Below are 12,877 nucleotides of genomic sequence, written 5' to 3'. Positions count from 1 at the left end.
TATATACACGCATACATACATACAAAAGCCTGTCCATACAAAAACTTATACATGAATATTTATAGCAGCCATTATTCATAATAGCCAAAAGGCGGAAACAACTCAAATGCCCCCAAGTGATGAATGGGTAAACAAAAGATAGTATATCCATATGTTGGCGCCCAGGGTAGGCCACCCCAAAATATCCCACAATAGCATATTGATTATTTTGAATTCAAGTTACTTGAGAAGCAAAAAGGCATTCCGACCCTCCTGTCTGTGTTCCCCTGAAAGCAGGAAATAAATCTCCTGTGTGGAAAGTGCTCTCCCCACATCCTTATCACCAGAGCTAGGAATTCAGGGCTGAGAAGCCTGCGTAAACAAGCCTTGCTAATTTACTACCTCAAGCCTAAACTCTGCTTAAATTCCTCACTATTTATGTACCTCAAATCTAAGTTTCTTTGTCTTGTCAATTCTTCACAAATTTATTGTTTCTTTGTGTAAAAGGTCTATATACTGCCTGCTTTGTTCACTCTCTGAGCATCATTTCTTTATGCTCTCTACTACATACATAGTAAACTGGGTTTTCTCCTGTTAATCTGGCCTTGTGTCAATTTTATTATTAGTCTGGCCATAAGAACAAAAGAAGGGAAGAAAAGGGATTTTCCCATGCCCTGACACATACAATGGAATATAATTTGGCCATAAAAAGGAATGAGGTACTGACACATACTCCAACATTGATGAATCTTGAAAATATTATGCTAAATCAAAGAAACCAGACACAAAGTCCACAATTATGATTATATTTATATGCAATGTCAAGAACAGGGAAATTCATAGAAATAGAAAATAGATTAGTGTTTGCTAGCCGCTGAGGAATAGGGAGCAGAGGGTGAGACAGATAATGGACGTGGTGTTTCTTTGCGGGGTGATGAGAATGTTGTGGAATTAGTGCTGATGACTGCACAACTCTGTGAAAATACTAAATACCACCAAACTGTGTACTTGAGATGTGTGAATTTTACGCTATGTGAATTATACTTCAATAAAGCTGGTATTGAAAAAACAGAATAATCTTACCACACTTCTAAGCAGTCAAAGACTATTTGACCAGCCTGTGGAAGTCAAACATCTCCAGTGTCCCCCGACATTTCCTACATTCACTTTTTATAATTCAAAACTTACTAGGGCTAGAGAAATCCAGAAATGCAGAGGGTTAAAAATTGTATTAGGAACTCAGCTATCACATACATTTTGAAAGACGTGCATGCTACTGGAGAAAATGAATTGAATTGGTAGGTTTAAAAGACTTGAAGTAAAGGAAGTCTAGGAAGTGATTAAAAGTTTCTGCATGATGTGGTTAACTCCTGTTATTTTACGAAGACTGATTAAATCTATCCAAACTTGAGGGGAGTTGTCATTCTAATGAAACAGGAAGAGTTATAAATACGAGCTGCATGCATTTAAACATGTAAACAAGAGTTCTTGACTGCAATTAGGAGCAAGCTTCCATTGATAACTTTACGAACCATATCACTATGCACTGGAGAAAAGATGAAGAACCTGAGGTGAAACTGAAAGCATTCATGTTGGCTACTGTTTAGAGCAAGGCTTGGCAAATTCTTTCCACAAATTGCCAGACAGTAAATATTTCAGGCCTTATGGGCCATACAACTCTCTCACAACTATTCAACTCGGCCTTTGTAGCATGTATGGGGGACGAGAGTTTGCCACCCCAAAATGCTTCTCTCTGGAATGATTATTTTTGGGAACAAAAGACTCAGGAAGAAACTCTGACCGTCCCTCTAACTGCCTAAAAGATTCAAGATAGAATGCCTGTCCCAGGAAGGATCCATCACCATAAAAAACTCTAGGTGTAATAGATAGGAAGGCACTAACAAGTCCATTTTTATCCAAGTTCTCTCTCCAGTCTCACTGTCTATGATGGCCCATCAAACATCTGTTTACCAAACATTTGCTTTTCCATCTCCATGTAAATTAGCTTCCTCCCCTTTGAAGTTCTAACCACTACCCACAACACCCTCCTTTGTCTTTAGCTGAAAATGGTATTTAAGGTGGTGGCTTTGGCCATTTTGGCAAGGTACTCAATTTTACGTGTCACTAAACTTTGTTTTTCCCCTGTTAATCTGTCTCATGTCAATTTCATTCTTAGACCAGCCAGCGGGACCTAGAGGGTAGAGGAATAGTTCTTCCTCCCCTACATGTGCAAGCAGCCACAGACAATAGGCGAACAAATAAGAATGGCTATGTTCCAATAACAGTTTACTTTAAAAAAAAAAAAGGCAGGGGCCAGCCTGGTGGTGCAGTGGTTAAGTGCGCACGCTTGCTTCGGCGGCCGGGGGTTCGCTGGTTCGGATCCCAGATGCAGACATGCTGTGGCAGGCATCCCACATATAAAGTGGAGGAAGATGGGCACAGATGTTAGCTCAGGGCCAGTCTTCCTCAGCAAAAAGAGGAGGATTGGCAGCAGTTAGCTCAGGGCTAATCTTCCTCAAAAAAAACAAAAGGCAGCAGGCCAGATTTGGCCTGTGGACTACAGTCAGCCAACTCCTGGTTTAGAGGATCTGGGAAAGAGTTATCCGAATAGAGAGAAAGAGAAAACCAGCCCCTGACATCCAGAAGCTGGCCTTCTGCATCCAGAAGGGATGCCTCTGGGCTCAAGTTTTCTGCTCTGCACCAGCAGTAGGAGGCCTAGGCCAGTTAACTATTGTCAGTTTCAAATTTGAAAATTCCACTCAACCTTCAAGGTCTGGCTCATATGTTACTGTCAGTATCGGATGAAGCCCTTTCCACCTGGCTGGAAGTAAACACACTGTGCTCTGAGTTTGCATATCACTTTGTTACAGATCTCAACATATTTTGCATTCTTCTTAAACCCTACCTATTTGTATCTACATCTTACACTTCAGTAATGCATTAAAAAACTCTCACCAGGCAGAGCATTCGGGGGAAGGAGGCAGCATTGCTGTCTGCACCAACAAGGCCACAAACGTGCTGCCCTCAGCGGAGGTGCTGGGTGGTGTGGGCTGCATCCTGGCCCGGCTCCTGTTGCATCCACGCCACCTTAGCGCTCTGCTTTCCAGGAGCGGGGCTCATGTTGGGAGCGGGAATGCGTCTGCAGCCCGCCTGCTGCCTGGGCCACAAGACACAAAGCCCACTAGCCATGCTGCGCAACGAGATGGTGGGACGTGTCCCTGCTAGGCCAGCTGCTGGGCTTGTACAAATCCACCCAGGACTACAAGCACCTCTGCCAAGACCTAAGCCTATGGCCAGGACCTGTCATCCTCCTTGCACTCAAACAGCTCCCACCCACCTGATGCTGGCCCCCACTACCCACCCGAGGCTGGCCTATCTGATGACAAACCCTTGATGCCAGCCTGCCTGAGGACCAGGCACCCATCACCAGGTCCCAGAATCACAATGCCTATGACCAGTGGCGGCAGGGCACCTTCCACATCAGCCTCTGAAGAGCTGAGGGGATGGGGAAGGCAAGCACCTCTCAGCAAGTACTCAGACCATAGTGCCTGGTTTGCCCCATACCACCTCACCTCACAGAGGAGCAAGGCCTGAACCCCTCAGAGGGAAAACTGCCAACCACCTCTCTCCTGTCTTGGGTTAGCGAGCACTGGAGTGGGCACCTGAGCTACAGCCCCTGCCCATGGCATTGGACCTCCACTTCTATATGTGTGCACCCCCAGCTTGGCCAACCTTCAATCTGGGAGTGGGGCCTGAAGCATCTGGCACTCCCCTTGGTGTCTCTGGGCTTGGGAGGAGTGCCTGGCTCTCATCTCCTTTTCACGTTTTGCTGCTTTTGGCAGCTGCTGGCTCAAGGGCATCCCACCTCTGGTCCCTGGGTTCCACTGCCCTATACAAGGACTCCAGGACCCATTCCTGCACCCACTCATGGCTGGGAGGGCCAAAGCTCTGTGCTGGATATTTACGTTCAAGGGCCAGCCTCCTGGGCTGGTAGATAAATAAACACTCTCTGAGAAGAAAAAAAAAATTCTTAGAATATGTAATTATGTGTCGCACTTCTTTATATTCGCTCTAGTGTCAAATGCTTTTCCTGCCACATGAAAGGCATTTAAATAATTACAGATACTACATGAGTGCCAACACAAAAGTATTCATAAGAAGGCCACAGAAGAGACACAATTTATTAAAATGTAGTTTTTAAGCCTCTGCATGGCATTTTAGCAAACCTTAAATGATTTCAAGCATTTGAAAGCATAGAATAATTGTCTTACCTGGATACATCCTTCATCAATCCTGCCCCTTTTAGGATCAATTTTAAAATTTGCAGTTTTCTGGAAGTGGTATGTCACAGGGAGTGCTTTGGATTGATTTTGCATAATACACTGAATCTCCGAACATTCACCCATGAAACAAGGTGCAAAATTTAGGACCCTTCCTGTATCAAACTGTAATAAGACAGGAAGTCCTGAGCCTGTCAGCGCTAATTCCAGTTTCTGACATCGATCACCTGTAAAAGCAATAATAGCTTTTTAACATAAAAAGTGTTTTGGGAATCCAGAATATATTTGCTCAGTCCAAATAGTGTCATCTGAAAGAACTGATGAGACATGAGTAGCTCATTCAGTCTTTCATTCAACAAAATTATTCATTGCCTTCTTAGTGCAAGTACTCTTCTAGGCCTTGGGGATACAGCAGTGAATAAAACAGACATTCCTGTTCTCATGGACTTCATTCTAGTGAGGTGACATTAATAATAAAATAAATAAACATTACATTTCAGAGAGGATAAGTGCTATGGGGAAAGGAAACATAGGGTAAACGGGAGCAGAATTTGCCACCCCAAAATATGCCTCCTTGGCACGACGATTATTTTAGGCTGATTATTTTTAAGAAACAGGAGACACAGGAAAAGCCTGAAAACCTAGTAGAAGTTACCCTTTTATAAGATACATTTACATTTATAAGGGAACTCTCCACTTCTAAGGGTGTCTCCCTCTCTGTACCAGGAAGAAAAGGATGACTAAATCTCTAGAAAGTCTTATCAATGGAGAAGGCAAAGACAAATCTGCATAACAACCACGCCCTTGCTTACTGTGCTTTTCCTGACAACCTCACATAACTAGCTTTCCAACATCTTCTTTTGTCTTTAGCTGGAGATGATATTTAAGATGGTGGCTTGGGCCATGTGGGAGAGTTGCTCAGTTTTCTTGGGCATCTCTCATATATACAGGAAGTATATGTGTTATTAAACTTGTTTTTCTCCTGTTAATCTGTCTTATTACAGGGGATCTCAGCCAAGAACCTAGAAGGGTAGAGGAAAAATTATTTCTCCTCCTCTACAAGGGTAAGACAGAACACAATGTCTTGGGACTGCTCTTTTATATGGAGAGGGTCAAAAAGGTCTCTCTGATAGAGAAACATTTGAGCAAAATATAATGGAACTCTGGAAGAAAACCATGTGAAAATCCAGGAAAAAGTGTATTCTAGGCAGACATAACAGCAAGTACAAAGGTTCTAAGGCAGGAATTTGTTTGGCATGTTCCAAAAAACCTAAGGAACCAAATACTACTGGGTAAGAGTAGAAGAAGCATGGTGAAAAATGGTCATCTTTAAGATACATTTTTGAGGGTAGAGTTAAAATTTGCTGGATTGGATGTAGAATAGGAAATTGAACACATGATAAATGTTGATGCTAAGGTTTTTGGCCTGAGCAACTGAAATGATGGCATTGCCATTTCTTGAGACAGGAAAGACTGAAGGAGGGACAGGTTATGGGAAAAGCAGGAGTTTTTGAACATGTGAAGTCTGAGATGCCTGGTAGATATCCAAGTGGAAATGTCTACTACGTTACTTAATGTACTTACAAGCTTAGAGTGAAGATAAAGGAGAAAGGATTGGAGGTTTGAGGCAAGAAGAGAAGGTGTGTATATGAATCTCAGACTGTGAGAAAGTGAATGAATGGGGGAATGCAGCAGAAATGTCGAACATCATAAAGGACCCACTTGGGGTTAGTGATTAGAGATTAAAAAGTGAAACCTCGCGGGGCTGGCCCCGTGGCCGAGTGGTTAAGTTCGCGCGCTCCGCAGCAGGCGGCCCAGTGTTTCATTGGTTCGAATCCTGGGCGTGGACATGGCACTGCTCATCAAGCCACGCTGAGGCAGCGTCCCACATGCCACAACTAGAAGGACCAACAACAAAGAATATAAACTATGTTCTGGGGGGCTTTGGGGAGGAAAAGGAAAAAAATAAAATCTTAAAAAAAAAAAAAAAAAGTGAAACCTCGCAGAAGGATTTTGTGTTTTTCTCCAGCACAATTAGCTTCGCAGGTGCAGACTCAGAGGAGGCTGAGAGTTGAATTTAATCTCTATAGTGGCCGCCACTATAGAGATGGGCCAAGAGATTTAAGTGCACATGGAAAAAGGTGATTAAAATAACGGACAATGGAATAAACGCTGGGCAATAACATAAACATGAAGTTTTGGAGATACTAGAAAGAAGGTAGGAACTATGAGTTGTAGCTCTAATTGAATGAAAAAATAGTTTTGCAGAGAGATCAATGTAACTAGAATTTAAAAAAATGAGTTTCTATTTCTTCACTGATGCTCTTACTAGCCAATCCTAGACTCTAAATTACCTATAAGGCCAACCTAACATCGCCATCTCTAGCCATTCAAAAGTAGATTAACTTGCAAACCTCAAACAAATGTTCTGTCTATGACCAGCACACAGAGCTCAATATCACAAACCATGACATAAATAATAACAAAGCAATCAATTTCTGCCCTTAGGAACATAGTTCAACCATGCTCAATGATATCACTCATACTGACATGCAAATCTTCTAGACACTTGACTTGCCATGGCTCATCTTTCCAGATTTGATCCCTCATCTCCCTATATCTTTATTTTCTCTTTTATCTGTCTTGCTAAACTGGACTCCAAGTCTTGTTCCATATTCCTCATTGTAGCCCATCTAATATTACCCAAGAATGTAAAAGTGGACTGCATCTTGACATGTGGCCTGCAAAGCCTACGCACTTATTAATACCTTATAACAGGATATTGGACTCAATTTACTAGAGCTCTAGGTCTTGCTCTTTGACTGTTACTGTGAGTAGATTCTAAGACAGCTGAAGGTTTGATGGAGATGGAATGGTCATCTGTTCCCATATGGATCTCTAAGAGAAAATCTAGGCTTAAATAGGAAAAGAAGTCACGTTTTTTTCTTTTCTTTTTCATTCCTTAAACTCTAGATCATCACGTTTATCTGATGTCATTTTAAAATAATAAAGTCACCTAAATTCTAACTTGGAAAATTATTATGTAAATGATTCTGAGGTTGACTTCTTTCTTAACATGCCACAGAATACTTTTTAAAGTCTCTTCAATGTTTGCATTTTTGTTCTATTCAGTAATTACATAGTTTTGATTAAATATTGATGTCCAAACTTTTAAACAATTTAAACTGCTATGCATTTGATGATTATGTTCATTTTGCACTTACTTTTGATGGTTTTATTGATATCATCTCTCAAAAAGCCATCTTTACTTCCTACGGACTCAAATCTCAAAAAGACAGCATAGTCTTGCCTGTGTGAAGGATCACTATTCTTTTTACCATCAACGATTAGCCTGTAAAGAATTACAATCAATTATTTTTAAAGCAAGGATGATACACTTTATTACTGCTCAAAAGGGAATATCAACTCAATCCTTAAATCTATGCCAGTAGATAAAAGTTCAGGAATTAAAATATAACTGTGATGCACTTTCCAAAATTACTGCATAGACTTGCCAGAAGAATGGCATGAAACGTAAAGATCCAAAGAATGAGTTCATGACAATATTTGCAAGACAAGCGCAATTTAAATACACCAAGTTGTCAAGGTCCAACTCCAATGCCACTTTCTATGTAGAGGATTTTCTTTCCAGGCAGAGCTCATTGCCAGCAAAGGACTCTGTTCAGTTCTACGTAATAGTCCTTCTTACCCCTGAGTGTAATTGCAAACCTGTTACATATCTGTCTCCTGTGGACTAAGCACATACTTCTAGCCACATTCTGGTTAGAGGGGAACAAGTAATTTGGAGAACAACAGCCAAATCTTATCAGAGGAGAAAAGGAGAGGAAAGATGGGAAGAGGGGATGCAGGACCAAAGACAGAGACACACTATATCACAGGCCTGGCACTAGCTATCTTTACTTGCCTTACCTAGAGGTCAGCTTTTTTAGCAGTGGATACTCAAATATTCACACAAAAGGCTGATGTGAAATATTACATAAGAAGGCAAACAGCATGTTGAGAACACATTTAAGTAAGACTTCAAATCATACTCATACCTATGAGTTTATGGTAGACTCTCAAATAAAGTTCACATGCTGCCATGAAAAAGAATATTTAGAATTTCAAAGATGGTATATTAAACGGAGTCTTACAGATTGACCAAAGAAATTTCCTGTATGAAGGTATGATTAACAAGGCAATTATAGATTATACAAGTAGAACAATTACTTAATTTGTTACCCTCTTTAAATTAAAACACAACTTAGTCTTCAACAGACAAGGTGTATCACCAATTGTCCCTGTGCCACACAGAAAAGCACATTAAGCATTGCTTTCTCACAAACAAGGGTAAACATGCTTACAATTTGATCAGTTATTGCCACACAGTGCAACCTATCAAGTGTAGCTGAAATTGCTACTATATTCAAAATAGCATTTCCAAATATATTTTCAAATTAAATAACCAAATCAAGTTCATGGAATGGAAAAACACACACTGGCAAAAGTCCTAAAAGTCTGTATGAATTTCAGCAAGCAAGTGTGGTTGATCCCAGCGCTGCTATAGACTTAATATTCATGATACTCAGTCAGCAAGCATTTTGCCCTGGCAGGAGCACTGCATCTTCTTTGGAAGCACCTAGAACATACTGCATGCCACTGCCATCACTAGACTATTTCCACAGGGACAACAAGGTCTTGGTTGTACAGATTGCTTTGGGGCCACAATCAACAACCCAAAACTTCCACTTCCACCACCCCATTTCCACAAGGTCTGGGGAGATTTTTAACTTAACATGAAGTATTTAAAATCATATTTTTAAATATTGAAAATAATATTAACCATGTTACAAATATTTACAGCCATAATGAGAAAAATCCAATTGGTGCCTTCTGACAAGTTTTACTATTAAAATCAATCTGATGACTGTATGGTTAATATACTTTCCATTAATAAGTAACATCACAATGGAATTAATTTTTGCTTACTTTGGGCTGAAACAAAACGAAATTACAGCCTTTTGATAAGGTAGTAATCTCCCTTCATTGGGAACACAGGAGATAAAAGTTGCAACATCTATTTTCTTTATTTTCCTTAAGTAGGTGAGATTATTTAAAACAACATCTGTTCTTTGCTGAATATTTGTACCCTATAAAATCAGAAATAAAAGAGTATTAAGGCAAAACACAAACAAAATAAAATATTTTAAGAGGAGGTCATAAAATATTGAAATTTCAGAGTCTAGAAGATAGAGAATATGTATGTCTTTAAAGTAACATACATAAATTTGATTAAGGCACATTATAAAAGTTAAAAAAACTACTGAAAAACTGGTGAGAACAAAAATTATATATATCTATCTGCATGTTAAAAAAATTATAAAAATTAAAGTTTCCTAGTTATTAGTTCAAAACAATCTGTTTCAAAACATAATAACTGATCTTCCCCTTTTACACTATTTACTTACCAATTCTTCTCCAACTGAATCATCTTGTATTATGGCCACCCAATTTATGGGTTCTGGGCTATTATTGTATAGAAGTGCACGTTCGATTTTTGATGCTCCGAAGAAAACAGAACCAAAGTGTATGCATTCCAGCTTTTCGTCACTACTCATGTTTAACAATTCAATAATCTGCTCAACCACATGAGCTTTGACACTCAAAAGTATGTTTGGGCGGTCTTGCAAACTCACTCTACAAGATAATGAATCACACATATATATTTTAATTAAAATTCTATATACTTTATTTTTCTCCTGGATATTTGGATAAACAGAAATTTTATAAAATCACATTATAATTCAAATTCAAAGGCCTAAGAGCAGTTCTTGTCACATACATGCCAGAGACTGTCATGTCCTTCTGTCTGTCTGAATCTGTAGAATGGCATATATGCAACCTAATTCACTGTCTCCAGGAAACAACAAAGTTGGAAAACAATCACACAAATTGACCCCAAAAAGAATTTATTGGTATGTCCATATCACCAATTTTGTAAATACTAGAGTTAGATGGGATGATTTATACGGTCACATCTAGTTCTAGAATTCTGAGCTGCTTTTCTAACTCATCCCACTCCCCCAAAGTCCAACAGCCAACCTCACCCTCATCCTAATAAGCTAATTCCATGCAAAGTAAAGTATCTCAGCAAAACCCCACTTCTTTGCTGAAACGAATATCCCACCAGAAAACTTCACTTCCCAGACTAATTTCAATTTCCTTTTGAAACTCTCTCCCTAACACACACACACACACACACACACACACACACACACACACACACACACATATTTACCCTTCCCTGGCATAAATGCAATCCTTTTGAATCTCCCCCCATCAGATACCACAAATAACTTACCACTCCACAACTATCACCTAAGTTCTCATCTTACACCATATTGCTGTCACATTGGGCATTGTTGACACCATCTCTTTACACGTCTCCTCCTTTAGCTTCCCAGACATCATCCTTTCCTGGTTTTCCTTCTGATTCATTCAGACTCTACCTTCTCATTCTTCTAAGACTTGCATATTTTGTAAACTCCACGAATAAGGATTTCTGTCCTACTCTTTCATACTCTGTTCTTCCTAAAGCTATTTTCAACACTTCCATTATTCATCCACAATTTATACAGACAACCCTCAAACCAATATACTTAGCCCAACTTTTTCCTGGGACTCAAGTAAATCTAGTAGGTTCTAACTAGCTCCACAGGATTCTGCAAAGCAAATCAATTCCAACATGTCAAAACTGAACTCGGGATCTTCTCCCAGAAACCCATCCCTCCTCACACCTTTGCCATTCCACAACCAGTCACTAAATCCGGTCAAATCCATCTCCACAACATGTCTCCAATCTGCACACTTCTCTCCATACCCCCAATCTGTACCTTAGCTCAGGCCTTTATCATTTCTCTTCTGCTATAGTTTCTGGTCGGGCTGACCACTTCACATCTGTACTCCCTGATTTGTTTTGCACACTGCTATTGCCATGCCCTTTGTAAAACGCAAACTAATCAAGACACTCCCATCTTAAAACCTTCCTGAGATCGCACAGCCTTCACAATAAAACCTATGCTCCTATAAGGGCTCATAACTGTTTCTCAAACATTTTTTTGGCTGTGACCTTCAGTAAGAAATGTATTTTACATTGCAGTGTAGGATATCTACATACACACACACACTTGAAACAAGTTTTACAAAACAACATTTACCCTTACTATGTGAGATGCATTCTGATATTTTGTATTTCATTGTTTTGATACTGGTGGCGATGCATTATAGTGACTGCACATCCTACTAATGAACTGAGACACACAGCACAAAAAAACCCTGTCCTATGAGGTCTTTTTCTGGACTCTGCACCATTCTGTTTTTCTGTTCTCATCTTGCATCACTCCTTACCTCCATCTCTTTGCCTCTACAGTCTCAGATCTCTCAGTGTGTTACACTGTCTATTCACTTCTAGGATTTCAAGTCTTCCACTTGCTCTGAATGAAATCACTCCTCTAATCCACTCCCATCACCAGTGCCCACCTCCCCTACACACACACACACACCCCCCAAATTACACCACTGCTCTTTGCTTCATTGATGCCTACTCTCGAATAAGTGTTTGGTTCAACTATCACCTCCTGAGTGGAGCCCTTTCCTGATCCACTCCCTCACTCCTACAAAATCTAAACTAGGAGCTCCTATTATGCGTACTCATAAGCCATCCTCTGGTTCTTCCCAGTTTTGAGTCCCTAGTGCTTGGCAAATAGTAGAGACTCAATGAATGAGTGCTCACTGAAAGAACAAAGAAGCTAACATGCATTCAAAGACAACAGGCATACCTGAAAAGTGAAATAGCAAAGTACTAAGTACTATATTAGAATTAGGAACCATAGCATACACTCACATTGCCACTTCATTTACAGTTCTGGGCTGGTCTGCACAGAAATCCACTTTAACAACCACTGATGACTTAGGTTCCACAACACCATCAGTTGGAAAAATGACAATGGGTAATTGACCCTGGTATTCCGTTTTAAATATACCTAAGGAGAACAAGAGCAAATGGTTTACATCTGAATCCTTACAATGCTACATTCACACTCTTAGTAAGGGACGGACACACATTACAGAGTATATGGTCTACTGTGGACCAAGAATCACAGCTTTGATTGTAAGTCGTCTCTGGGATTACTCAACAAAGGTGAACATAGTGTTAGGACTCAACTCTCATCAATAGCTAAAAGAAACTGTCTGCTTACTGTGTCCCGACACACATGCTAAGAACTTCGCATACGTGATTCTATTTAAATCTCATAATAATTCTATGATATAGGTTCAATCATTACCTCTATTTTATAAATAAGGAAACAGACACTTAGAAAGGTTGAATAACTTGTGCAGAGACACACAACTATTGTGACAGTTTAGATTGTTATTCTCAATTCTTCACCCTTATCTACATCCTTACCTTTATCCTATTATGAACAAAGTATGTTTTCCTACCCCTTGACTTTGAACTTAATCATATGATTTGCTTTGGCCAATAGCATGTGGGTGGAAATGACATGCTATTGAACATCCAACTCCAGATGTTCTCTTGTACTTCTCCTATGGAAAGT

The 12,877-nt window shown here is 39.9% G+C and overlaps 1 protein-coding gene across 1 annotated transcript in view; it reads right to left on the bottom strand.

The window, feature by feature from the left end:
• The window catches only part of CFAP47 (cilia and flagella associated protein 47), a 422,907-nt gene that overhangs the window by 395,064 nt on the left and 14,966 nt on the right, over positions 1-12,877 (bottom strand). Inside the window, exons 4-8 of the mRNA XM_070603391.1 lie at positions 12,163-12,301; positions 9,728-9,956; positions 9,249-9,409; positions 7,484-7,611; positions 4,251-4,486 (exon numbers count right to left, since the gene is read on the bottom strand). Coding sequence (XP_070459492.1) covers positions 4,251-4,486; positions 7,484-7,611; positions 9,249-9,409; positions 9,728-9,956; positions 12,163-12,301 — 893 coding nt within the window. The remainder of the gene's footprint in view (positions 1-4,250; positions 4,487-7,483; positions 7,612-9,248; positions 9,410-9,727; positions 9,957-12,162; positions 12,302-12,877) is intronic.

Source organism: Equus przewalskii, chromosome X (genome assembly GCF_037783145.1).
Source record: "Equus przewalskii isolate Varuska chromosome X, EquPr2, whole genome shotgun sequence".
NCBI lineage: Eukaryota > Metazoa > Chordata > Mammalia > Perissodactyla > Equidae > Equus > Equus przewalskii.
Note: the sequence above shows the minus strand (reverse complement) of the source record. Positions and strands in the feature narration are given on the sequence as shown.